The sequence below is a fragment of the Sturnus vulgaris genome, chromosome Z (assembly GCF_052056855.1).
Source record: "Sturnus vulgaris isolate bStuVul1 chromosome Z, bStuVul1.hap1, whole genome shotgun sequence".
Taxonomy (NCBI): domain Eukaryota; kingdom Metazoa; phylum Chordata; class Aves; order Passeriformes; family Sturnidae; genus Sturnus; species Sturnus vulgaris.
In genome coordinates, this window is record NC_142283.1 from 72512360 (window position 1) to 72535397 (window position 23038).

Below are 23038 nucleotides of genomic sequence, written 5' to 3' on the forward strand. Positions count from 1 at the left end.
CCAGGTGTCATCCTCCCTGCTGCCATCCCCAGCCTTCAGGGCATGGGATCAGGGACCCTTCAAAACTTCAGTCCCATGCTGCATGCTGGGTGAGGACCAGATGGGAGCCAGGCACTCACAAGATACAGCTACAGATGGAGAAAGCCCAGCTCCAGTGCCATGGGGCAGCCCTCCGGGGCCCTATTCCTGGGAAACACCCTGCCATGGTACCTGTCCCATAGAACTGAGACAGAGCTGAGCATGACAAAGTCAGCCCAGAGCAGGGACAAGGGGTTCTCAGGGGGACCCAGGGCACTGAGACCCAGCAGTGTCCCAGCAGCACATCATGTCACAACACCTGGAGAAGTGAGGAGACAGAGGGGTGGCAGGGCATGTCCGATTTGGCATGAGGGTAGTAATGGAGGGGCTGTGGAGATGAGGGACAAGAGGCTTGGCTTTACTCACAGAGACCAGAGCATTGCAGGGGGAATGTGTCAAGGGACAAACAGCAGCTGCCATGGTCACACGGCTGGAAAGGAGCAGCAGACAGGAAAGGGGGATACTGAGACATGGGAAATGAGGAAAATGTGGTGGTGATGCAAAGCATCACGATTTTCAGCTGCTGTTAATTGAGTTTCTTGGAGAGGTTGGTGGGGAAACGTGCGGGGGGGCTGGACTCAGGACTTTATCCCTGGCAATTTAGAAGAGGGCTGTTGAAGACCTGCTCTGTCGAGCGGAAAAACCACTTGAGTCGTGCTTAACTTCATCAAGGGAACTGCATAGAAATCAGGGAGCTTGCTAAGAGAAATTAATAGAGCAGCCAGGGGGGCAGACTGCCTGCAGACAGCATAAGAACTGCTCAGATCCGCATGCTGGAGACTTCCAGTAAATGAACACGTCCTTTAACAAGATTTGCAAGGCCAGCATGGCCAAGGAGCGGAGTGAGTAAATGGGTGGGAAAGGTCATTCCTCAGGAAAGGGAGCCATGCCAAAATAAAGAGCACATGAAAGCGGGGGAAGGTTACATGAGAAACCAGAATAAAACAACCCCCAAAGAGCCTTTGAGGAAGATCATGGCAACATCTTAAAATTGCAAATAATTTTGCAGTGCTAAATTTGCTAAATTGTTGCCATAGCAATGAGAGTTTGGGGTTGTCCAGGGGTGCATCAGAGTGCTGCAGCTCAGATCTACTCCTTTGGATGAATCTTGAGGTAGGATCTGTGAGTCCTACAATCTCTGCTAGGACAAAGGAAGCCAAGTGTTTCTATCCCCGAAACAGACATCTACAGCCCACAGAGGGGTGATGCTGAAGGAGCAGGCTTGGCACATCCTGGCTGGTGAGCAGAGGAAGGGCTGCGATTGCAAGGACAAAGTCTACAAGTACAAAATGCAGCTGCATTTGCTGTCAACTGGTAGGAAATTAAGGCAGTGGCTCTTGTGAGAAATCAGGCTTGCACCAACAGAAATCAAGCTGCTACACCAAATGCAATTGTGAATAAATTTATCTTAAGAAGCAAGCCTGCAGAGGAAGATAAAATCATGTTAGCAGAGGCTGAGAACATTGTCCATAGGATGCAAATACACTGTTCCCTTTATGGCTTGCAGATTAAAGTTTTCCCTTAAAAATCATTTCCCCCCCACTCAAACACTACCACTAAAATTTCCCTCGAGTCCCAAATGCTAAACAATATGTTGTTATGTATGAACAGAGCTCTCAATGGAGACTGCATTAAAGAAATCACATTGAAGCTTCCTGTTTGACTGTGAGATGTGCCTACAATGAGAGGAATATTACAGATTACTCTCACTTTACATAAATATGCTTCATCACCTCCACAGCTAAAACACAAGGCTCTGCATTTTGAAAAGGAATGTTTTTGGCTGAAATTAAATGGGTTTGGAACAAATGCAATCTAGAGGCTCCTGGCTCAGCAGGAAGGGAGGTAAGTCCCTGAGGGCTCCGTGTGCCAAGTCCTCCTGAGAAGCTTTGCCCCAGGGCTTGCCTGCAGTCAGCAAATCTCCTGCCAGCACAACTACAAATCCCAGATGAGCCCATGAGGATTGTTGTTCTAATTAACTAATGAAGTCGTCTTCTGTTGGGAAGATGGATAATCTGAGCTGGAGGCTTCCTCTCTGTTGTGGGGGAGGACCTGGAGCAACACCCACCTCCTCTCAAGGGACCTCATGAATGTTTGTACACCCCGAGGTTGTACTTGCTGCAGGGAGGTGCCAAGTGCTCCCAGACACAGCATATCCCTGCACCCTGCCTTCAACCTACCTTCAAAAACCTGTCTGACCCCATCCTCTGTCTGGCAGGTCCAAAGCTAGCTTGGCTGCTCTCATCCCTGAGTTTTCACTTTGGTCTCATAATTTTCAGGCAAATCACAAGAGAAAAATTAACGTTTGAGGAGGGTGAAGTCTGTGCAGGATCTCTGTGAGCTGCAGCCATGCGCAGCACAGGAGGATGCACTTCAAAGGGAGGAGCCACTTCATTAAAAAAGAGAACTAGGGCTTTTGATATCAAGATAAACATCCTGATACACATCAAAGCATCTTCTCCTTGTCCTTAGACACCCTCTCCTGCTTCACTTGAGTTCTGGATTTTGGAATTATACCTCTGCCTAATCCATGCTGTGCTGCATCCCATCTAGATGGTTGTTTGTGGGGGAGATTCTGGGTGCTCTTTTCGGTGTGTGGGACCTTCAGGTCATGTCCATGAGCCTAAACACTCTCTCATTGCCTTCTGTTCCACATAGGAAGAACTAAGAGCTGCTGGTGAAAGTGATTCTATTTCCATTGAAAAAAATAATGTTCTTTAAAACAGAGTGCAATAGAGAAGGGGCCAAAGGCCAGCTGGATTGTCTGAGAGCCCAGTGGCATCCATCCCTCTGGACACCCTGCCCGAGTGGCTGCAGGCCCATCCCTGGCAGCAGGTTGGGCATCCAGCAGCCTGGGAGAGTGAACTGAGGTGTGAACGCTGACCACTGGCACAAGAAGGGGCATGAGGATGCAGGGGCGGTGTGTGCACAGGGTGGGAGTCACACCATGATAAACCTCTCCTTCCGTATTTAGAGATTATGAGAATGATTTCATAAGACTCAAGAGCCATGTCCTCTTCCTAATGCCAATACCTCGTGCTTTTGCTGTGGCCAGCAGCTTTAACAAGGTGGCCATTGGAGCTCAGCTGCAGGGTGAGCTGTGGCCAGGGGATCTGTGTACCCCTCACCAGGTGACCCCAGGCCTTGGGGCACTCTTTGGGAGAGGAAAGAGAAGTGGAGTGGCTGATACAGTGGGGAAGACACAGGACTGAGCATTCAGGTATTAGCAGCCAACCACAAACACAGCCCAAAGCTCCTCTCAGGGCACTCATTTGGGTCACATTACCTGTACCCTAGGTTTGTGAGGTGGGACTGGGCTCAAGTGGGCACAGAGAACCACGTCCAGGTCACAGCGTGCTGACTGGGAGTGAGGTACAGGGGCAAAAAGCTTGCTGCCGCTAGCAGATAACAACTTTATTATTTCAGTTCTACATATTAAACATAGGCTCTGGACTGAGGCAGGCCATCCAGGAGGGAGAGGATCAGGAGAGTGGTACAGTTTGATTTGTTCCAGAATGGGTTAAAAAAGGAAAAAATCCTCCCCTCAAGCCTCCACTATCCCAGGGATCCATTCTAGCTGCCCTGGCAGCTGGCTGTCGGGTTTCAGCTGCCCTGTGCAAGCTGTTGTGTGTGACAGAGGTGGGAGGATTTGTACACCCAGGCTGCCCAGAGCAGCATCCTCAAGGTCCCTGGGCCACCAGACACAGACACTGACATCCTGCTGAGACATGCTGGTGCTTCCACTTGTGTTTCTAGCCTGGAGAAGATCTTGCATGCCCCAGAAGAAGCCCACCCTTTTTTTCCTGTACTCTCCTGGCTGTCACTCCAGCCCTGCAAGTGCAGACATTTGCATGTGTCTGAAGGGGGACGGTCTCACCAGCCAGGGCTTGTGATGGACGGCCGTGTCTATCTCAAACCCTTCCCATCTCGTTATGCTTGCTGGAACCGCCATCTGCACTGCATCCCAGGACTCGCTGGGAAGAAGCTGGGGTCCAGCCCTACTCCACCGTCCCTCTGGCACCGCCCGGAGCCCAAGCTGGAGGGGACAGGGGGCACGGGAGGCCGTGGGCACGGGATGCACGGGATGCACGGGATGCACGGGATGCACGGGATGCACGGGATGCACGGGATGCACGGGATGCGGGCGTAGAGCACCGTGCGAGTACCACAGCCTGCTCCTGGCAGGACACCGCCCGCCCGCCCGGCAGCCCCTGCACGCAGGAGGCGGTGGGTGAAGCGGAGCCCTCAGGGGAGTAGCGGTGGGTCAGCCCCTTGGCATGGCGGACACCTTGCCGGGTCGGCGATGCCCCAGGCCGTGCGGGCCGGACCGAAGCGGACCGAGCCGGACGGAGCCCCAGGTCACCCCGCAGGAGCCCCGGGACCGCCCCGAGTGGGGCTGCCCCGGCCGTGACGTCATGGAGCCCCGCCTCCTGCCCCGCCCTCTGCGAGCGGGTGGTGTTCCCGGCCAGACCCGCCCATCTCTCCTTTCTGCGTTTCTATTGGCTGATGAGCTGTCACTCCAGCTAGGCCACGCCCCGCGCGGCAGGGCAGGGAGCTGCCGCCCGGGCACCGCGGTCCGTGCGCTCACGGCGCACCCCCGAGCATCCCCTTTGCACCGCTGTGCAGCCCCGCCGCCACCCTGCTGCACCCCGGCACCCCTCACTGCACCCCCTGCACCCTTCGGTGCCGCTCACTGCACTGCATTTCACTGCAACTCCCTGCGCCTCTCACTGCAGCCCCTGCACCCCACGGGACCCCCTACTGCCCCTTCAATGCACCCCTCACTGCAACCTCGTTGCACCCCTCACTGTGACGCCCTGCACCTCTCCCTGCACCCCCTGCACCGTTCACTGTACCCCCGTCGCACGCTCCATTGAAACCCCTGCTCCCCAGTATCTCACATCGCTATGTCCCATTTGTACCTCCGGCGCTATCCCATGTACCCCCTGACCTGCTGCCCTCAGGACAACCCCTGACCCCCCAGTCTGTGCTGCAACACCACCCTCCTCAGCAGCCAGCTTGGTCCTGCATCCCCATCTCAGAGCACCCCTCACTGTCCTTCACCCTCCTGCCAGGGTCCTGCACGGAGAGGGGACAGCCCGCCTCACTGCTCCAGCACCCCAGAGCTGAAGGAATGGTGCTGTGGTGTCCCAGGGCTGAAGCAGTAGGTGTAAACTCAAGTGACAAACATGTCAGAATGGCAGGGAGCAAGCCAGGGTGTTGGGGCGTGTGGTGGGATGATGGGGATCATAGCAAGGTAAGTGTGGAGCACAGACAGCCACAGCCCAACCATTGCAACTTCACCAGAGCAAGCAGCAGGGCTCAGGAAGGGAGATTCCACCTTTCTCTTCTCTTTGCCCACCCTGAGAGGTCCCAGGGAGAGTAATCTGGGGCAGAGATGGTTGCAGGCAGTGGCCCCATCACAGTGAGGCTTGGAGCCAGCACTGCTGGCCAGCAGCCAGGTGGTTTCTGCTCCAGCTTGGGAACACAGAGGATGTTTTGTATGCAGTGGTGGGAGCATCATGCCCACCAGGGCTGGCCCTGCTCCCAGCAGCCCCACAGACCCCAGCTCCCTGCCCACTGCATCACGAGGCCAGCGTGCCTCTGTGGAATGCCTTTCTCTCCGACCTGGTATGGGATGAGGGACAGTGCCGGGGGGGTCACGGGCTTTCTCAGAACTACCCACCCATGTTTCTCCCCTGCCAGATGACGTCTGGGCTGGGATGTTGTGGCCCACTGCTGCTGTGGCACATGCTGTCCCCTGCCACCTCGTTGTTGGGCCCTGTGACTGTGCCCCTGGTCCCTCGCCATGTGGGATTGGCCACATATGGAATGCTCCAGACAGCTGGCGTGTGCACCTGGAAGATGTGGGGTGCCCTGACAAGCTCCTGGAAGATAGTGGGGCAGGCAATGGGCCAGGGTGTGCAGCAAGAAGGGCAGGAGTTCAGGGACATCTAGTTGGGGACATACAGGGACATGTACTGCAACCTCACCCTGAAGGTCATGCATGGCATCCAGGCAGTGGATCCATGATCCATACATCTTCAAGATGGGATGACAACTGCTTCAACATGGACTGCTTGCCCACCTTCCTGGCTGGGCTTAATCTGGCATGGACTGGCCTCTACACGGTCTCCCTTCTCTTCTGGGAGAAGTGGCAGGCCACCTGCCAGCCCTCCAGAAAGTGGCGTCTGCCATGGCAGGACCATTTTCATGATGCCTACATGCTGTACACTTCATCTCCCTGGAGACTCTGGAGGCAGACAGCACACTGTCCCATTCCCATGGAGGACGTGCACAAACTGGTGAAGGTGGTGCTGTCCAGGCAAGAGTCAGAGGCCCTTTTCTAGGCACAACATGCCATGGCATGTCTGCAGCTACTGTTAACTGATGATGATCCACATCAGGAAGATCCCTCCTGGAGCAGGAGGGCCTCACCAGAACGTGTGGCAAGCCCACTGCACTGGCTATGAAAGCCCTAGATTGTCCCCTGGAAGAAACCTGCCAAGCACCCGGACACTAAAGGACCACGGCTGCTGCACATGCTGCTTCCTCAGCACAGCATCACCCATCCCAGCCTCTTCCCTTGGAGAAGGATGCAGCCTGGGCTTCCTGGCCTTCCCTCCTGGCAGTGGCCCTGCTCTGCTCCACAGTCGAGCAGCACATCTCCCAGGAAGGTGTGATGCCCACCCCAAGTGCTGATGTAAAGGGTAGAAAAAGTACGTCTGCCCTGTGCCGTGTGGGTTGGGAGTTTCTCGGAGTCTGTAAATAGCTGAGTTCCCCTCATGCTCATTTTGAAATTGAGAAGGGGAACACTCCCCAGAGAGGGGGAAAGAATTGGTCAGCTGCCATCACTGGTAGAAAAGCTATTTTTAATTTTATTAAAATGTCTCTCTAGTATAAACTTTCAAAATATCTGGAACCTCTGATATAAAGATTTGTGCCATGGCTCTGTAGCAAAGCTATTGCTCTTGGGGCCAGTGATAGTGGCACTCATGGGGGGATGCACCTGGCATCAGGGGACAGCTGAGGCTCTTCTTTGTGATCCGGAGAAGTGTGGGGAGCACCAGGGGAGCAGGGCATTCTGGAGGCACCCTCAAAAAGGGGAATGTAGTGGCCAACAGGGCCAGGATGGGTCTGTGGCCGGAGCAGGAGCTGGTGCAGTGTCTCACCCACCTGCACGAGGCTGTGGGAGAGGAGGTGGAGATGGGACACTGTGTCGCTGGCCAGGCTCTCCAGTAGTGCCTGCTGCTGCCGTGATGTCTGCAGGATCTGCACCAGCAGTTGCTGGACGTTCTGGAGCAAGCCTGCCACGCCAGACCCTGCAGTGAGACAGGGGTCAGTGGAACCTCACCATGGCTCCGAGGGCTCCCTGTGAGGCTGTGGGGAAGATGCAGGGAGCACCCACCATGCAGGCTTGTGTCTGATGCATCTTCACCGGCTGCTGGCTGCTCACTCATGGCTGCTGTCCCGTGGGAGCCTGTGGCTGCAGCAGCCAGTGGCACCATTTGGTTTCCTCTTCCCATCCCTGGGGACGTCTCACCAGGAAAACCTGTCATGAAAGCTTTGCGTGGAGGAAACAACAAGAGTGATGGAGACACCCAAGCCCCAAATTTAGCTTGACTATGATACAGAGCCCTGGGAGGACACTGCCTCGGGGAACCCATGCCCTTCTCTCTGGCAGGACTTCTCACAGGATGGAGCTGTGCCTTGGAGCACGAGGACTTGCTAAAAGCTGCAGACACTTACCAGTCTTCCCCTCAGCTCCTTCCTGCTTCAGGTCAGTGTGACAGCCTGGAAGGAGAGCAGACATAGCCTGTGAGCTGCAGCCACCTCCTGCACCAGGGCACACAAGCAGGGTAACCAGGGCATGGTACTCACCCAGGAGGGAGACAGGAGAGAAGCAGCCACCGGCGTCTGCAACGAGAACCATATCAGACCCTGCTTGTGGGGCTGAGGGGGTTTACTGGGCTGAGCAGGGCAAGGAAAGCCTTACGTGGCATGGCAGGCAGTGAGGGTGGTACTCCAGTAATGTGGTCCCCACCAGCTGCTGGGAGAAAGCAGAGAGGAGAGATACACCTTCTGAAGGGACCTGCTGGTGGATCACCACCAGCCTGGGGTCTGCCCGGCTTGCCCCGGCCAGCCCCTCAGCCTGACATGCCCTAGCCACAGCTCCAGAGCGCCCTGCAGGGCCCCAAAGCATTTCAGAGCTAGGTACAAAAGCAGGAGTCACTCACCCACCACTGCAATGCAGCCACCTCTGGGCTGGAAGGCAGCAGCGGCGGAGCAGCGCGCAGCAACGCTACACAACAGACTAGGACTGGAAGAGAAGGAGAATCCCACATCCACTTGAAACTGCAGGGGGAATTTGGGGAGACAGAAGGTAGTTACCCAGTGTGGGAAGATGGCCGGGGCACCCACACAAGCCAGACTCAGGGATGTATCCTGCCAAATCCCCGGAAGTGTGAAAAGGGAGGTGTGTGCAGGATACACACGTGGGTAGGCTGAAGGGCAGGGAGCTGCAGGCAGCTCTAGCCTTCACACACAGCCCCAAACTCATCTGAAGCTTTATGGTGTAACTGGGCAAGTGAGGAGCCAGGAACTGCTGAAGGAAAGGGAGTCACACGCCCTGCAATGCCACCACCCATGAGATCCCTGTGCTGTATCAGGGCACTGCCCATTCCATGATCTGCCATAGGGCAGCCAGCAGCCTTGCCATCCCTCAGGCTGGTACCCCCTCTTGCCCTATCCCAGCCAGCCACATCTCCACATGCTCTGGCGCTGGTCTGGAGCCAAAGCCTGTGGAGACAGAAGTCCAAACACAGCCATCCATTGACCATCCCCGCTGAGGAACATGTGACAGATCCCCTGCTCCTCTTAGCCTCCCATTCTCAGCATGCTGGCATGGTTTTGGGCTGGAGCCATGGCCACACAACTCAGTGCAGCAGGGCAGCTCAGTACTTACGACTCTCTGGCTCATCCTTTGCATGCTGCAGCACCGGTGACAGCAGCGTGGTGGGGGTGTCCCCGCCAATGTCGTGCTCTGCAGAAGGAGGTGAAGGGGTGCAGAAAAGAGCTTCAGTAACTGGGGCAAGAGGGGTGTCTGCCACCTCGCAGCCAGGACAAGCCCCACTCCGGCTGCATGAGCCCACGGATACCTGGTGGCTCTGGTGAGGATGGAGAGCGTATGGCAAGGGCTGACCTGCGCTTTCTGGAGGGCAGATTCACCACGTCTAGGGAAAGAGAAGACCATCAACAGACCCTGTATGTCCACGCCCCACCAGCGCTCCACCAGCACGCTAGGTCCAGCCACCCTGCAAAGCCCCCACACCCGTCCTCGGTACCCACCTGGCATCCTCCGCTCGCCAAAGACGGGCCGCCCGGCAGCCTTCCAGATGCTCTTCATGGCTCGGTAGTGCGGCGGCAGCCGGGGCGAGTGGTGTCCTGCCCTGCGGCGCGTTTCTCGCTCCGAGTGGAACGCCTGCTTGAGCGCCTTCCACTTGGAGCGGCACTGGGCCACGCTGCGCCCGTAGCCGGCCTCGGCCAGACCGCGGGAGATCTCCCGCCAGAGCGCCTCGTTGGGTCGCGACGTGGAGGCCATGAGCAGCGCGGCCTCGCCCGAGCCCCCCACCAGCGACAGCAGGCTGCTGACCTCCGCCTGCGTCCAGGCTCGCCCGCGGGGCATGCTGCCGGGCCCAGCCGGGCAGCGATGACTCGGGCCCGGGCCGGCGGCGGGGCTCGGCCGAGCGCTGGCGAGAGAGGATCCCGGGAGGATGCCCCGCCGGGGGCGGCACCGGGAGGCGAACCAGGAACCGCGGCGGGAGCTGCACAGGGAACCGCCGGGAGCCGCCGCGGTGGCCGCGCCGCCGGTGGCCCCGGGAGCCGCAGCGCCGGGAGCCGCAGCGCCCGCCCCCGCACCGCACCGGGCGCCGCACCGGGAGCTGCCGGGAGGCGCCGGGAGCCGCATCGAGCATGTGCAGCCCCGGGAGGAGCCGCTGGGAAACGTAGTCCTCCTGGATGAGATATCCTCCCCCAGTGACAGCCGCCAGCTCGGAGCGGGGTCCTTGTTTGCCCGCAGGCTCCCGGGGGAGCTCTGGCACTCCCCCGTACGAGGGCGCGGCAGGGATGGCTGTCACGGCAGCCCTGGAGGCTGGGGCAGGGGAAAGAGCACCCCAGTCCACCATTTCCCAGGGCTGAGATACAGCTGCAGCCCCATGCGAAACAAGTGGCTTGTAAGCAAACACCCCGCGGCCTTGCTCCTTGGAGAGAATGTTTCCTGTGCCCCAAGGATATCCAGCTTTCCCGTGCAGTCCCTAGGGCAGATCAGAGCGAGAGAACCACGCTTGTTAAACCTGGAGAAGAAAAGGTTCTGAGGAGACCTTAAGCTGCTTTCCAATACCAGAAAGACTACAGGAGAGCTGGAGGAGGACTTCCTACAAGGCGTGTGGTGATAGAATGAGGAATAGCTTTGTAATGAAAAAGAGCAAGGAAATTAGCTCCTATTTTAATGCCTTTATTGAAAAATCAGCTCTGGCCGACAGGTCACACGCACCACCACTGCTCCTGAAGAATGATCCAGAGACGGCAAGTCAACCTTGCTGTGCAGCAGGGCTGAACCGTCCGTACTCACAGGAGTCCCGCAGAAAACAGTGCTTGTCTCGTAGTCCAGAGGTGTCATGTCTATCGGGTGCTGTCAGGTCATGGTAACAAGGCTGGAGAGTCCTGGTTGGTGATTTCATCTTCTTCACTGTTTTTTTTTTTTTTTACTTGGGAGTACCATTTTTAGTGTTCGATGTTATATTGGCTCGTTGTTTTTAGGGGTTTTTGTATTACTGAGTTGTGTCCCATAAGCACTTGCGGTCTTCTCATTTGCCAGGCCTCATTTTGGGAGCAGCATGAAAGCATTACCCGAGGGGAGGGAAAGGGCACAATGGCAAGACAATTCCAGGGAGTGGGGTTTAGAACGGAACAACAGCAACAATTATCATAAAAACAGGGTGTTTTCCACAGTTAACAGAACATTAACAGAAAAACAGAAGAACTTGTTCGTAACAGCTTCAGACTGTCAGAGGACAGGTTAGACATTCATCATAGAATTGCAGAATATCCTGAGTTGGAAGGGACCCCCTGGGATCATCAAAATCCAGCTCCTGGACTTGCACAGGACACCCTCAACAATCCCACGTGCCTGAGAACCTTGTCCAAATACTTCCTGAACTCTGTCAGTCTTGGTGCTCTGATCACTTCCCTGGGGAGCTTATTCCAGTGCCCAACCACCCTCTGGGTGAAAAACCTCTCCCTAATATTCAACCTAAACCTGCCCTGACACAGTTCCCTCAAGTCCTGTCACTGATCACCAGAGAGAAAAGATCAGTGTCTGCCCTTCTGCTTCCTCTTCTAGACTGTGATGAGGTTTCCCCTCAGTCTCGTCCAGGCTTGAACAAACAAACTGACCTCAGCTGCTTCCCATATGGCTTTTCCTGTTCTAGGAAGAAATTATTGTGAAAGTGGTGAGGCACTGGCACAAGTTGCCCAGCGAAGCAGTCGATGCCCCATCCCTGGCAGTGTTCAAAGCCAGATTGGATGGGGCTCTGAACCACCTGGTCTAGTGGAAGATGTCCCTGTCCTTGGCAGGGGGCTTGGAATGAGATGACTTTAAGGTCCTTTACAACTCCATGACATGGCTGCCCAGCCCAGCCCTGGCTGCATGTTTGAGCCAGCAGCCATTCCCACTGCTTGCTGCCCCAAAGCCAGAACTTTGTGGTTCCCTGTTGCTGGGATGCTGGGATGCTGGCCTGAACAGGGCTGCCCCTTGCCCCAAGTGTCTGGCAGTTCCACAACCCCCCGGGCTTTTGTTGCAGGTGGTGCCTCTGGGGACCCCCCCAGGAAGTGACACTTTCCATTTTGCATGACACTTGTCTGAGAAGTTGGGCTGGGAAAGGGTTTCCACTGCCCCTGTGGGCTGCAGAGCAGACCTTGGAAGGGATGGAAGAGGCTGTCATGTATGCTGACCTGCGCTTTCCCCCCACTCCAGGTAATGGCCCCCCAGCTCTCTCAGTGGGTTCCTTGCTCTCCTGCAGCCCCTTGCCTTCCCCAGAAATGTCCTCCCAGACCTGCTCCCCCCACTCCCTCTTTCTGGGTGTCCTTTCTCAAACAACTCCTCTCCAGCCCTGTTGCAGACTGCCTGTTCTCGGGGTGGGGGGCAGGAGGGGCTCAGGGCAGGGAATGCCCACTGCACCCCCCCCGTGCCACACCACAAACATTTCCCCTCTCTGCTCTCTCTGCCAAACATTGCGTGCAGGGAGATAATTTCTAGGACAACCAAGCTGCTGCAAATGGGCTCTCCCCCACTTTTCCCAAGCTCCCCCACTGCCTCCTGACATTCCACCTGGGATTCACAGACATTTCCTGGCTCAAGGTTCCCCACTGCTCCCTCCCCGGCTCCCCAGTCTACTTTAACTCCTTTTCTCAGCTCCTCAGCAGCGAATGCGCCTGCCCTGGTCCTGGGTAGCCCTCAGCCTGGGTCTCCTCTCCCTGATGCTCCTGCTGGCACAAATCATCCTTGTCAGCCTGAGTTTCCACTGTAAGTACCAGACATCCAGTGCCCAGATCTCTACAGAGGGGGTCCTGGGGTCAGGGCTGGCACCATAGCACTCGTGTACTAACAGACTGAGCTGCAGCTTGGGGGTTGATAACACTGAGGGTTCTGAGGCAAGAAGGAAAATTGGTGAGACAAGAAACCATCTATGTTGCTGGAAAAGGAAGCTGGGGCGACAGCGTGGGCTTGGGGAAAGCCACTCTGTCACATGGCAATGAAAGAAAGGCAGGAGGGACAGTGCTGATACTGAAATTGAAAGACAGCAACACTTTGCCTGAAAGCCTGTTGTATGGAAGGCTCCCAAGTAAAATCTGCAAGGACCTTGGCAGGCTTGGTGTACCTAAAGCAGGGGACACCTCATCTGCATGAGGCTGTCCTGTGGGAGAGAACACAGGGTGCTGGTGGGAGCAGGAGCCCAGAGTTGCTGAGACATATCTGTGCTCTTCTGCTGTAGATTTAGTGCAACAACAAACAAGCTGCACACACGGTCCCTGGAGTACAGAGGAGAGCCCCAGCTATGGAAAACAAACACTAGAAGGTAAGAGAGCCTGGTGGGCTCCTGGATAAGGTTTGGAGAGGGCTTTACTGCTTCTTTCAAGCAGTACGATCTGTCCGTACTTGAGGATGTTTCCCTGAGCTCTATCCCTACATATCCCTTCATCTTTACTGCCTGTCCTCTGGCTTGTGGTGTGGAGAGCTGCCCCAGCACTGCTGAGCAGGCTGAACTGCTGAGACCCCTTTAGAAGAGATGACCCCAAATGGCTTAGGGCATGCCACCAGCACCAGGATCATGGATGCCACCAGCATCCCTATGCAGATGACATCAGCTTCTTGTGCAGCTGAAACCTTAACTGAGTTCCCAGCACTTTGGAAATTGTGTTTGTGTCACCTCCCCAAACCTGCAGCTCCCCACCCTGCTCAATTGCCAGCACCTTCCTGTAACTAGCCCCTCTTCCCAGGGCTCTGGGACTGGAAGGTTGGAGCTGGGCTCCCTAGTGAGGTTTAGTGCAGAAGGGCTTCTGTGGGGCAGACATACAAACACGATGGGTTGGTTGGTGCATGACTGCCCACTGTTACTCTCCTCGTCCCTTGGGCTGGTGGCAGCACCTGCGACCTGTCCCATCTCACCTGCTGTGTTTCTGGTGTGCAGGGCGATGCCAGTTTTGCCCAGTTGGCTGGCTCTGGGATGCAGGGCAGTGCTACTACTTCTCCACTGCCAAAAAGAGCTGGGAGCAGAGCAGAGAGGACTGCTGCTCCAGAGGGGCACAGCTGGTCACCATCCAAGCCAACACGACCCTGGTGAGTGCACCCAGCCTGGTGTGTCCAGCTCCCTGAGACCACTTGGCTGTCGTGGTGACCACCTCACAGTCTCTCAGCAGTCACTCACACACTGCATTTTCTCAGCTTCCTGGCCCATGTGCCTAAAGCCTAGCAAAGCCTCCAGGCAGGGAGCTGGCAATGTTGTGCCCATACAGCACATCACTAATCGTGTGGCTGGGCTGGATGTCCCCCCAGGGGCTCATGTGGGTCCTCTCCTGTGTTAGGCTTTCCTGGTGCGCACAGCTTACATGGATGCCTTTCATGTGGGGCTGAAGCAGGATGGCATCAGGTCTGACTGGAAGTGGCTGGATGGCACCACACTGGAAGGGTGAGGCTATCAGCTTGTTCCCAGCTAGGCATGCTGAGGGTCCAGCATCAGAGCTGGGGGTGGTGATGGGGACAGGCATGCAGGGATGTGATCCATATTTTGGCCACCTCTTGTCTTCCCAGGACTGCATTGGGGCATTTTAGGGAAGGGGCATTTTTAGCAGGGGCCTGACCCTGGTGCCCACACTCTGCCTGGGTGAGCGGCCTAAGGGCATCCCATAAAAGCAGGGTCCCAGTTTGTTTGGTGCTAAGCCCTGCTAGGATTGACCTGGGGGTACTTTGTGAGTGATGGGGCTGGGGGCATCAGGTCATGTAGCCTACCTGGGAGGCAGGAGACTGTGCTCCATGGGGAGGGTGGACTTTTCCCCACAGCATCCTTCCCTGTGCGGTGTCTGGTCCCTGGCTGTGGGAGCTGCTGATGCGACAGCCTCAGTTCTTCCTGCCCATCCCGTCTCAGCCCACTCTCTCCCTTGCAGGATCTTCCCAATCCAGCGCTACACCAGGTCTTTCCAGGCCTGTGGCAGGGTGTCAGGCTTGGGACTTTTAGGTGGTGCATGCACAGAAGCCCTCAGGTGGGTCTGCAAGCAGAGGGCAGCCACCCTGCAGTGGCTCCAGTCCTCGCCTCCTGCCTTCCTCTGGGGAAACACCACCTACAGCTGTGTGAGGCCCTGATGGCTGTGGTGACCCCCAGCCTGTGCCACCACCCTGTTCCCTGCCTGACCTCAGTGCATGGGCATTCCCAGGCTCCACTGCCTCCTGGCCCAGACCTCTTTACCCTCCAGAACTCTGCACTTTACCAATAAATTCTGCCAATAACTGCAGCTGGCTTTGGGGTATGGGGGTGTTGGGATGGAGGTGCATCCTCCAGCTCTCAGACTTGGTTGCATCATTGACAAGTGGGAAATTGCGTCTGCTGTTCTGTGGCCACGAGCCAGCATTGAGCCAGCAGCAGTCCAAGCATTCCCATGGTCCAATGGTAGTGTGGAGCAGCTCCTGTGCAGGCTGGCACAGGTCCTGTGAAAGCTCTGGCATTTCTGATTTGGGGCATGCTGCTGAGAGATGACCCTTGGCCTCTGCAGTCTCATGAAGGACTTGGGCTGGGCAGCAGCTTGTTTGCTGGTGCTTGCCCAATCTGAGGAGGTTCCAGCAAATCTCACTTTGTTTTGAGGCTGGGTGATGTGTGAGAGCCTAAAGGCCTGCTAGGGCTTGTTTTGGAGTTGTTTGGTCCCAGAGGCTGTTCTGGTTTCAGTATAGACCACTGGGTTGTTCCAGCAGCCTGCAGTTCTGCATACACAGGGGAAAAACCCCACTTTTTGCAAATAAAGCAACTACTTCTGCTTTTCTGCATGTGAAGAGGTGTCCCTATGCAGCATGTTCTTAGCCACACTTTGCCACCTGACCACAGTGAAGAAGGACGAGACTGGGTTCCTGGACTGCTGCTGCCCACCTGTCGGGATGGCTCAGACTGTGGTCTAGACTGACCTGCAGTTTGCTGAGGCCCCTGCTCGCTGTCCCCACGTGCCTGCAGACCCCAATGAGGATGGCATTCACTACAAGAACCTGCTATTGGGGCTGGTGCTGACAGTGGCCAGCCTGGGTGAGAACCCAGCTGCATTCACTGCCACAGGGATACCCCAGCCCAGGGTGAGCACTGGGTGATGGCAGTGGGGCCATGGGGTGATGCCCATGGGCACTCATCTTGTCGCATGGAAGGTTTCCCATGGAAGAGTCCCAGATGTCTCGTTCCACAAAGCCATTTATTCACAGCACAGTAACACAGGAACAGCTCGAGATGGTTCCTCTGAGGAGGGATGCCCAACAAACAAACCTCTGGGCTTTTATCCCCTCAATATCTGCTTGTGCTCAAGCCTTGCTCCTCCTCCTCAGTTCCCTCTTCCTGCCCCATCTCTGTGTCCATCCATCTTGCTTTCATCATCCCTCTCGTTATCCAAAAGGTCAGCAATTCCTAGCTCCTGCTGTGTCCCTGTGTCCATATATCTGTCTGGCACCACTCATCTTCCTGCCTTTTGCTATCCCAAAGGTTGGCAGTTGACAGCCTCTTGCCTTGTGCTCCACTCAGAGCTCAATTTGCACTTCCATCTGCATCTCTAACTGCACCTTGTAATCCCAGCCACGTGGAGCAGAGATATTCCTCAACAAGGGTTCATCTGTACCAGCCTCCCAGCTCACTTCTGCTGCCTTCCACTGAGGGTGGTTTGGTGAAGGTAGGGAAGATGGTGTAACAGGTATTGAGTACTCTGTTAGTTTTTCTGGCTGTCCCTTGCCTCTGCCACTATTTGCTGCTGGCTCCTGTCTTGCCCTTTTTTAACCTTACATCACCTGTCCGGAGCTGAGCTTTGTTCTCCTGCCTTGATACCAGGAAGAAGATGTAGCACACCTCCTGGGCATGTGACCATCCAGTATGAATGGAGAAAGCCAGGCAGGATTTACCAAGGACAGGTGATGCCTGTCTGACCTGCCTGTTGCTGTGGGAATAATGGGCTGTGGATAAGGGGAGAGCAATGGGGGACATTTATCATGAACCTTTGAGGTCTGGGACGTGGTGTTCCATGGTCTCCTCACTGGCAAAGTGGGGATGTATGAGGTCAGGAGAAGAGTGTGGGTGGAAAACCTGAATGGTGTGAGGGCTGCAGTGGGTGTCAGTAATGCCCTTGTTCCCTTGGCAATCGCTGAAGGGTTGACCCTGGGGTTTATGCTCCTTAGAGCCTTCATCAGTGCACTGGATGATGGGTAGGGGATGGAACACCAATACCAAATACCAAACCACTAGTGTGTATATTAGAGAGCAGGACTGGGGTACAGAGAGGCCTGGAGAAATGGTTTGATGGGAGCCTGCTGATACTGGAGTGGGTAAAAGTGCATATCCTGCAGCTGGGAAGAAAGGAGAAGCCGCACATCAAGATGGGCAAGTAAGCAGCCATGCTGAACCACCTTGGGGAAACCACGAACCAGAGGCTGGATGGGGTCTGCAGTGTGTCCTTGTAGTGGCAACTGCAACACTGTGGGCAGTGGAGACTAGAACTCAGGGCTTTAGGAGCATGGGGGATGTCTGGACTCACCAGGATAAGCCAGACACAGCAAGCCTTTGTTTTGTATGATAGCTGGGACTGTAGGGGACCTTCAATCCTGTCCCAGCCTTGCCATGCCATTAGCCTGGCTCCACCAGCCTCTTTCTAGGGAAGCTCTCCTAGGAGCTGCCCTCTCAGTCTGATGCCATTTTCCCTTGTGCTTTTGCTACAAGCCCTCATGTAAAGTCTCTCTCCAGCTTTCTTGTAGCCCCTTTTGGTACTAGAAGGCCACAGTAAATTTTCCCTGAACCCTTCTCTTCTCCAGGCTGAACAATCCCAATTCTCATAGCAGAGGTGCTCCATCCCTCTGACCATCTTGGTGTCTCTCCTCTGGGCTCACTCCAGCAGGTCCCTGTCCCTCCTGCAGGGACCCCAGCTCTGGATGCAGTGCTCCAGGTGGGTCTCAGCAGAGCAGAGCAGAGCAGAGGGGCAGAATCCCCTCCCTGCCCTGCTGCCCACGGGGCTCTGGATGCAGCCCAGGACACGTTTGGCTCTCTGGGGTGGGAGTGCCATGGCCAGGGCATGTCCAGCCTCTCCCCCACAGCACCCCCAAGCCCTTCTGGGCAGGGCTGCTCCATCTGTTCATGCCCAGCCTGTGCTGATACTGGGTTGTCCTGACCCAGGTGCAGCACCAGCATTTGGTGTTGTTAAACCTCATGATGTTCCCATGGGACACTCCTCGAACTTGTCCAGATCCCTCTGGGTGGCATCCTGTCCTTCAGGTGTGTCCTCACACTTCAGTTTGGTGTCATCTGCAAACTTGGTGAGGGTGCAGTTGATCCCACTGCTGACGTTGTTGACAAGAGTACTAAATAACATTGGTTATTTAACATAAGGTAGATCCCTGAGGGCCAACATTATCACCAGTGTCCACAACAGGACACTGAGCCATTGACCACTGTCTCCTGGATGCAGCTGTCCAGCCTTACCCATTGCGCAGTTCACCCATTGAATCAATTTCTCTTAAATTTAGAGGGGGACTGTGTTGAAGGCTTTACAGAAGTCCAGATAAAAGACATGTGTAGCCCTTCCCTTGTTCACTGATGCAATTGCTCCATTGCAGGGCATTGGGTTGGTTGGGCAGGACTTGTGGTGAAGCTGTGCTGACTGTCTTAAGTCCAGCTTAGCAAAATGGCTGCAAACACATTCCCCTCTCTGCAGAAACACTGAATGAGACAGAGAGGGTCAGCACTGCTTCCCCCCACACCCCATCTGGACAGAGGTGTCTCATCACCCTCCTTTGGCAGATAAGGTCCTACTACATTCTTAGGGATCCTTCCCCCTTGGTGGCAGGGGTCTCCCCTTTTCCACATGTTCCCAAGTCTCCCCAGTGCTCCTTCCTCACTCCCACTGTCTTATCAGTGCACCTCAATTTTTTCAGGACCACCCTCATTTGAAGTTCCACTGCACCCTCTTTCTTTCCATGGTCTCAGGATTCCCACATTCACCTCCCATGGTCTTAGGGCTCTTCATTGTCGTTGTTTTCCTCCCATGGTTTCAGAGTTTTCTCATTCATCCACCATGTTCTCAAAGCTCCCCAGCACTCCGCGACTTCCTATATGGTCTCAGGGTTTCCCAGCATTTTCTCATGCTGATGGCACCACTGTCAGCACCCTTTCCAGGCAGGACCCAGCCCAAAGCCCTGGGCAGGTGTTGAAGGCAGAAGAAAGGGCAAGACAAGAGCTGTTAATGCTAAGAGAAGAGTCAGGCTGTAAATCCGTAAGACTCCCCAAAATGGACAAGTTGAGGACATCAGTGTGTCATCCCCCAGCTCTAAAATCTTGCAAATGGCAGATCCTGCAGTCCTGGCAGCCTTGGGGTAACAAAGAAGGTGGGAGCTGGGCTCTGCGGTGGGTCAGAGCTGCCAGGGCACACAGGGACAGGCAGTGGCACAGTACAAAGCAGTATAGTATGCATGAGTGTGGGCGAGGGGAATAAGGTCTATTTTACAAAATCCTTGCTTTAAAATAGAGCCACTTTTCCCCAGCAGTTTTGCAATGCAATTGACACAACGTGTGCTCAGAGGACAGGATCTCATGTCTCAGGACAGGTCCTGCTCCTGAGTCCAGTGATGGAGGGGGGTGGCAGCAGTCAGTCCTTGGCCAGAAAAGGAGGTCGGGTCTTAGGTGCACTGCTCAGCTCTGGGGATTTCTCGCAGATCCAGTGGAAGAGATTCCCACAAAACTTATTCCACATTTCCCCTTTAACTAGTGACCAGCACTCTGAATTACGGCGTTTCCTAGGAAAGAGAGCACATCTCAGGACAGCAATGCCAACCTCCTCACCGTGAACACCACTTCCCATAGATCCCAGTGCTGCTGGGGCAGGCAAGGCACCTGGCACAGAGATCAGCCTGAGGAAGTGTCACATTCCTCCTCCTGCTCTTCTTCTCTGCCACTTGAATATTTGGCACTGCACCCCACAGCTTGGCTCTATCCTCACCCCACTCCCTTGGGGCACTGCTCATGGGACCATTAACCCTTTAATTGAGGAATGTCACAGGGGCAAAACGGCACCTGTCTGGTATGGCAAAGGGGCAGGTGCTTGTGTCAAGGACTCTTGCACACACAAATGGTATTTGCTGTCATACCTTAGAGAAGATCTCCTGGTCCCATAAAAATCTCTTGCTCCAATCCAGTACTCTGTATTAGACTCGTGCACAAAATGCTAGAGCAGAGAGAAGCTGTCAACCACCTGCTTCACGACCAGCACTTGCCAGGTGCCCCAGGGCTGCAGTGCTTCACCCCCCGACTGCCAGGATGGGGACCTGGGCCTCATGGTGCCTCCTGGCCCCACGGGGCCCTGCCCAGCCCCACCCTCCTTGGGTACCACAACCCCCTCTGCTCTGTACCGGCACTTCCAATGGTGGCCACATGTCTTCGACCAGCAGTTGAGCAAATTTATCCCTGCAGTCTTCCTGGCTCTCCTTCCAGGTCTGCTTTTTCACTGAGATGTAGAGACACTTGCTCTTGTAGAGTATCCAGCCTTTGGGGCAGCAATCTGGAGGCAAGGGCACAGCTCAGGAGCTCATCCTTCTATGGATGCTTGCGAAGCTCAGCCTGGCCGAGTTCAGCCCTTGCATCTTTGCAGCAGCAACATCACCTGTGCCCCAACCCCGTCAGGCTCTACCTGTGTTCACGCAGGCACGCAGGCTGCTCACAGTGCTCTCACTGGTGTTGAGCATCCCCTGCACCACCTGCAACTCCTCCTGCAACGCAGCCAGTTCCTGCTGGGTACTCCCCAGCTCAGTATTCCTTCTTTTCAGCTCCATCTGGGTGATGTTGTACTCATGCCATACTCGTTGCAGCTCTTCTCTGGCCCATTCCAGCTCCACTTGTGTCTGCTCCAGGCTCTGCTCCTGTACCCTCAGTGCCTGTGACAGGCGGGCCTGCTCGGTCATGTGCTCACGGGAGGTGTCCTGCAGGCTGCGGGAAACCTGCCAGTCTGGGGACAGGGCAGGTGAGCTGAGACATGGGCATGGGGCCCTGCCTGGGGCATGGCTATTTTGCAAGGGAGAGTAGGGTAAGAGTATCTGGTTGTGGGTGGAGGTTGTCTGGGGGATGCCAGTGGGAAGAGAATGGAAGCCCCAATAGTGCCAAGTGGAGGGGAGACATTGGAAGGCAGTGGGAGACTGTGGGAAGACAAGGAGGGTCAATGAGAAGCACTGGGAGGCAGTGGGAGACAATGGGAAGGCAGTGGGAGGGAGTGGGAGGCAGTGGGAGGCAGTGGGAAACAGTGGGAGGGTTTGGTGGGCAGTGGGAGACAATGGGAAGGCAGTGGGAGGGAGTGGGAAACAGTGGGAGGGTTTGGTGGGCAGTGGGAGGGCAGTGGGAGGCAATGGGCGACAGTGAGAAGAAAATGGTAAGGAAATGGGAGGCAGTAGGAAAGCAGCAGGAGGGAGTGGGAATAAAATGGGGAGGCAATGTAAGGCAGTGTGAAGTGGGGGGGAATGGGACGTAGTGATGGGGAGGGAGGCAGTCAGAGGAATTCGGAGGCAATGGGAGAAAGTGGAAAGACAGTGGGAGGAAAGGGGAGGCAGTGATAGAGAGTGGGAGACAGTGGGAGGGGTTGGGAAGCGTGGAAGGCAGCGAGATGGAATTGCGAAAGACTGGCAGTGGAAAGGCATTAGGAGGCAGCTCGTGGTGGCCATGCAAGAGCCCCGGACCCCAGCCCCAGCCTCTCCTCCCTGACAGCCCCCCGCAGCCAGTCCCTCACCCAGCCCCCACGCCCGCTCCTGATGCTGCCCTCCCGGTGCCCCCACCCCGCGGCAGTCACCGACTCACAGCAAGCCCCCAGGGCCACGACGGCCACCACCAGCAGCAGCAGCAGGAGCAGGCTGGCTGCCAGCAGCGCTGTCGGGTCGCGCCATCGCCAGGTCCAGCGCCCTGCAAGAGAGGAGCACCCGCAGGCATCGCCTCGTGGTCCCCTGCCACCAACCTGCGCCGGGGCATCCCCGCTCTCACCTGGGTTGGGCGCTGCTGTCACCGGCCCCAGCGGCACGTTCTCGTAGGGACTGTCATCGTCATCGGGGACGGGGGGTGGGGGGCTCACGGCAAACTTGAGGTCGGCATAGACCACGCTCTGGGCCATGCCTCGGGCAGCCCCGATGGCCCTGCGGGCTCTGCTCCGCTTCAAAGGGAAAATGCAGCTGGTTTCAGCAGAAGCAGAAGTGTGCTGAGGTGCAGAGGAGGGGAAAATACGGCCACAGCACCGGCGCCCTGCCATTGGCCAGGCACCACCAGTTTCTTCGCCTCCACATGCCAAAACTGCTCAGTGTCCCCTGGGATGGCATTGGGGCGGTGCAGCTCAGGGTGGAGCATGGGGCAGAGCTGTAGGGCTCAGCCTGCAGAGAATTCATCAAATTCCCTAGGGCAGGGGAAAGCAGGTCTGGATTCCAGCCTGGAACAGGTAGCTCAGCTGCTGACTCCATCCACATGGAGGTTCCCTCTTCTTGGTGGTCTTCTCCAGGATCTGAGCATCACTGCCCCAACACCTAAAAGGGACTTCCACATTGCAGCATGAGCTTTCACTTCTCCTCTCATCATGGCCACATCTCTCTACTCTGCCAGCAAGTACACTATGGAAAACCACATCCCAGACACAAAAGGGTCATGATAAATGACCCCATTCCTCTCCTCTCTTCCCCAGGCTAGTGCTTCCAAGCAATAGGAGGTACATTGGGCAGTCATCCAATAAATCCCACTGGCCTTTACCCTGCATATCCTCCCTGGGTCTTGCATGCCCAGGCAGACATGCTCCATTTTCTTCCAAGAGGTTGAATAAAGGCAGCTCAACCTTTAGCTTTCTAAACCTCCTTTATGTCTTCTTTGAAGCTGGCTTTGATTTTTCCCTTTCTCCACTGGTGGAGAACTTGCCTTGCTCTTGCAGAGATGATGGACACTGGCTTTGTAACACTCTGCTCCACCAGCACCACTGTGCACCTCCAGTGCTGTCTCAGGGACTGGCTGTGTTCAGATGTGCCCATCTGGCCATCTGGAAGACAGTGGGAGACAATGTCAAGGCAATGGAACAGAGTGGGAGGCAGTGGCAGGCAATGGGAAGCAGTGGGAGGGTTTGGGGACATCCCTTCTGAAACCTGCCCTTCTCTGGATGCAGTTCAGTAGAG

General features: G+C 55.9%; 3 protein-coding genes across 5 annotated transcripts; 1 reads left to right on the forward strand and 2 right to left on the reverse strand.

Annotated features, from left to right (window-relative positions):
* Positions 1-6933: 6933 nt before the first annotated feature.
* On the reverse strand, positions 6934-9980 carry LOC106852691 (uncharacterized). 2 transcript variants are annotated; one of them, XM_088156159.1, is made up of 8 exons: positions 9427-9980; positions 9237-9311; positions 9044-9121; positions 8075-8128; positions 7960-7995; positions 7828-7872; positions 7487-7630; positions 6934-7400 (listed from the first exon to the last, which is right to left on the reverse strand). In XM_088156159.1, exons 1-8 carry the CDS (start codon positions 9761-9763, stop codon positions 7072-7074), a joined length of 1098 nt encoding a protein of 365 aa, XP_088012285.1. In that variant the 5' UTR covers positions 9764-9980; the 3' UTR covers positions 6934-7071. The 2 variants fall into 2 exon arrangements, with proteins under 2 accessions (XP_088012285.1, XP_088012286.1); XM_088156160.1 differs by having other exon boundaries at positions 8075-8125; positions 9427-9964.
* Positions 9981-11944: 1964 nt separating this feature from the next.
* On the forward strand, positions 11945-15977 carry LOC106852710 (killer cell lectin-like receptor subfamily G member 1). Its single transcript, XM_014875487.2, has 6 exons — positions 11945-12112; positions 12551-12661; positions 13131-13214; positions 13827-13975; positions 14221-14324; positions 14800-15977. The coding sequence occupies exons 1-6, from the start codon at positions 12064-12066 to the stop codon at positions 14993-14995; spliced, it is 693 nt and encodes a 230-aa protein (XP_014730973.1). The 5' UTR covers positions 11945-12063; the 3' UTR covers positions 14996-15977.
* Positions 15978-19332: 3355 nt separating this feature from the next.
* Positions 19333-23008, reverse strand: LOC148219918 (B-cell differentiation antigen CD72-like). Of its 2 annotated transcripts, XM_088156511.1 has the most exons (5): positions 21696-23008; positions 20542-20856; positions 20264-20412; positions 19982-20079; positions 19333-19651 (listed from the first exon to the last, which is right to left on the reverse strand). In XM_088156511.1, the coding sequence occupies exons 1-5, from the start codon at positions 22135-22137 to the stop codon at positions 19504-19506; spliced, it is 1152 nt and encodes a 383-aa protein (XP_088012637.1). In that variant the 5' UTR covers positions 22138-23008; the 3' UTR covers positions 19333-19503. The 2 variants fall into 2 exon arrangements, 1 of the variants encoding a protein (XP_088012637.1); XR_015799479.1 differs by lacking the exon at positions 21696-23008 and having other exon boundaries at positions 20003-20412; positions 20542-21695.
* Between the last annotated feature and the right edge of the window lie 30 nt (positions 23009-23038).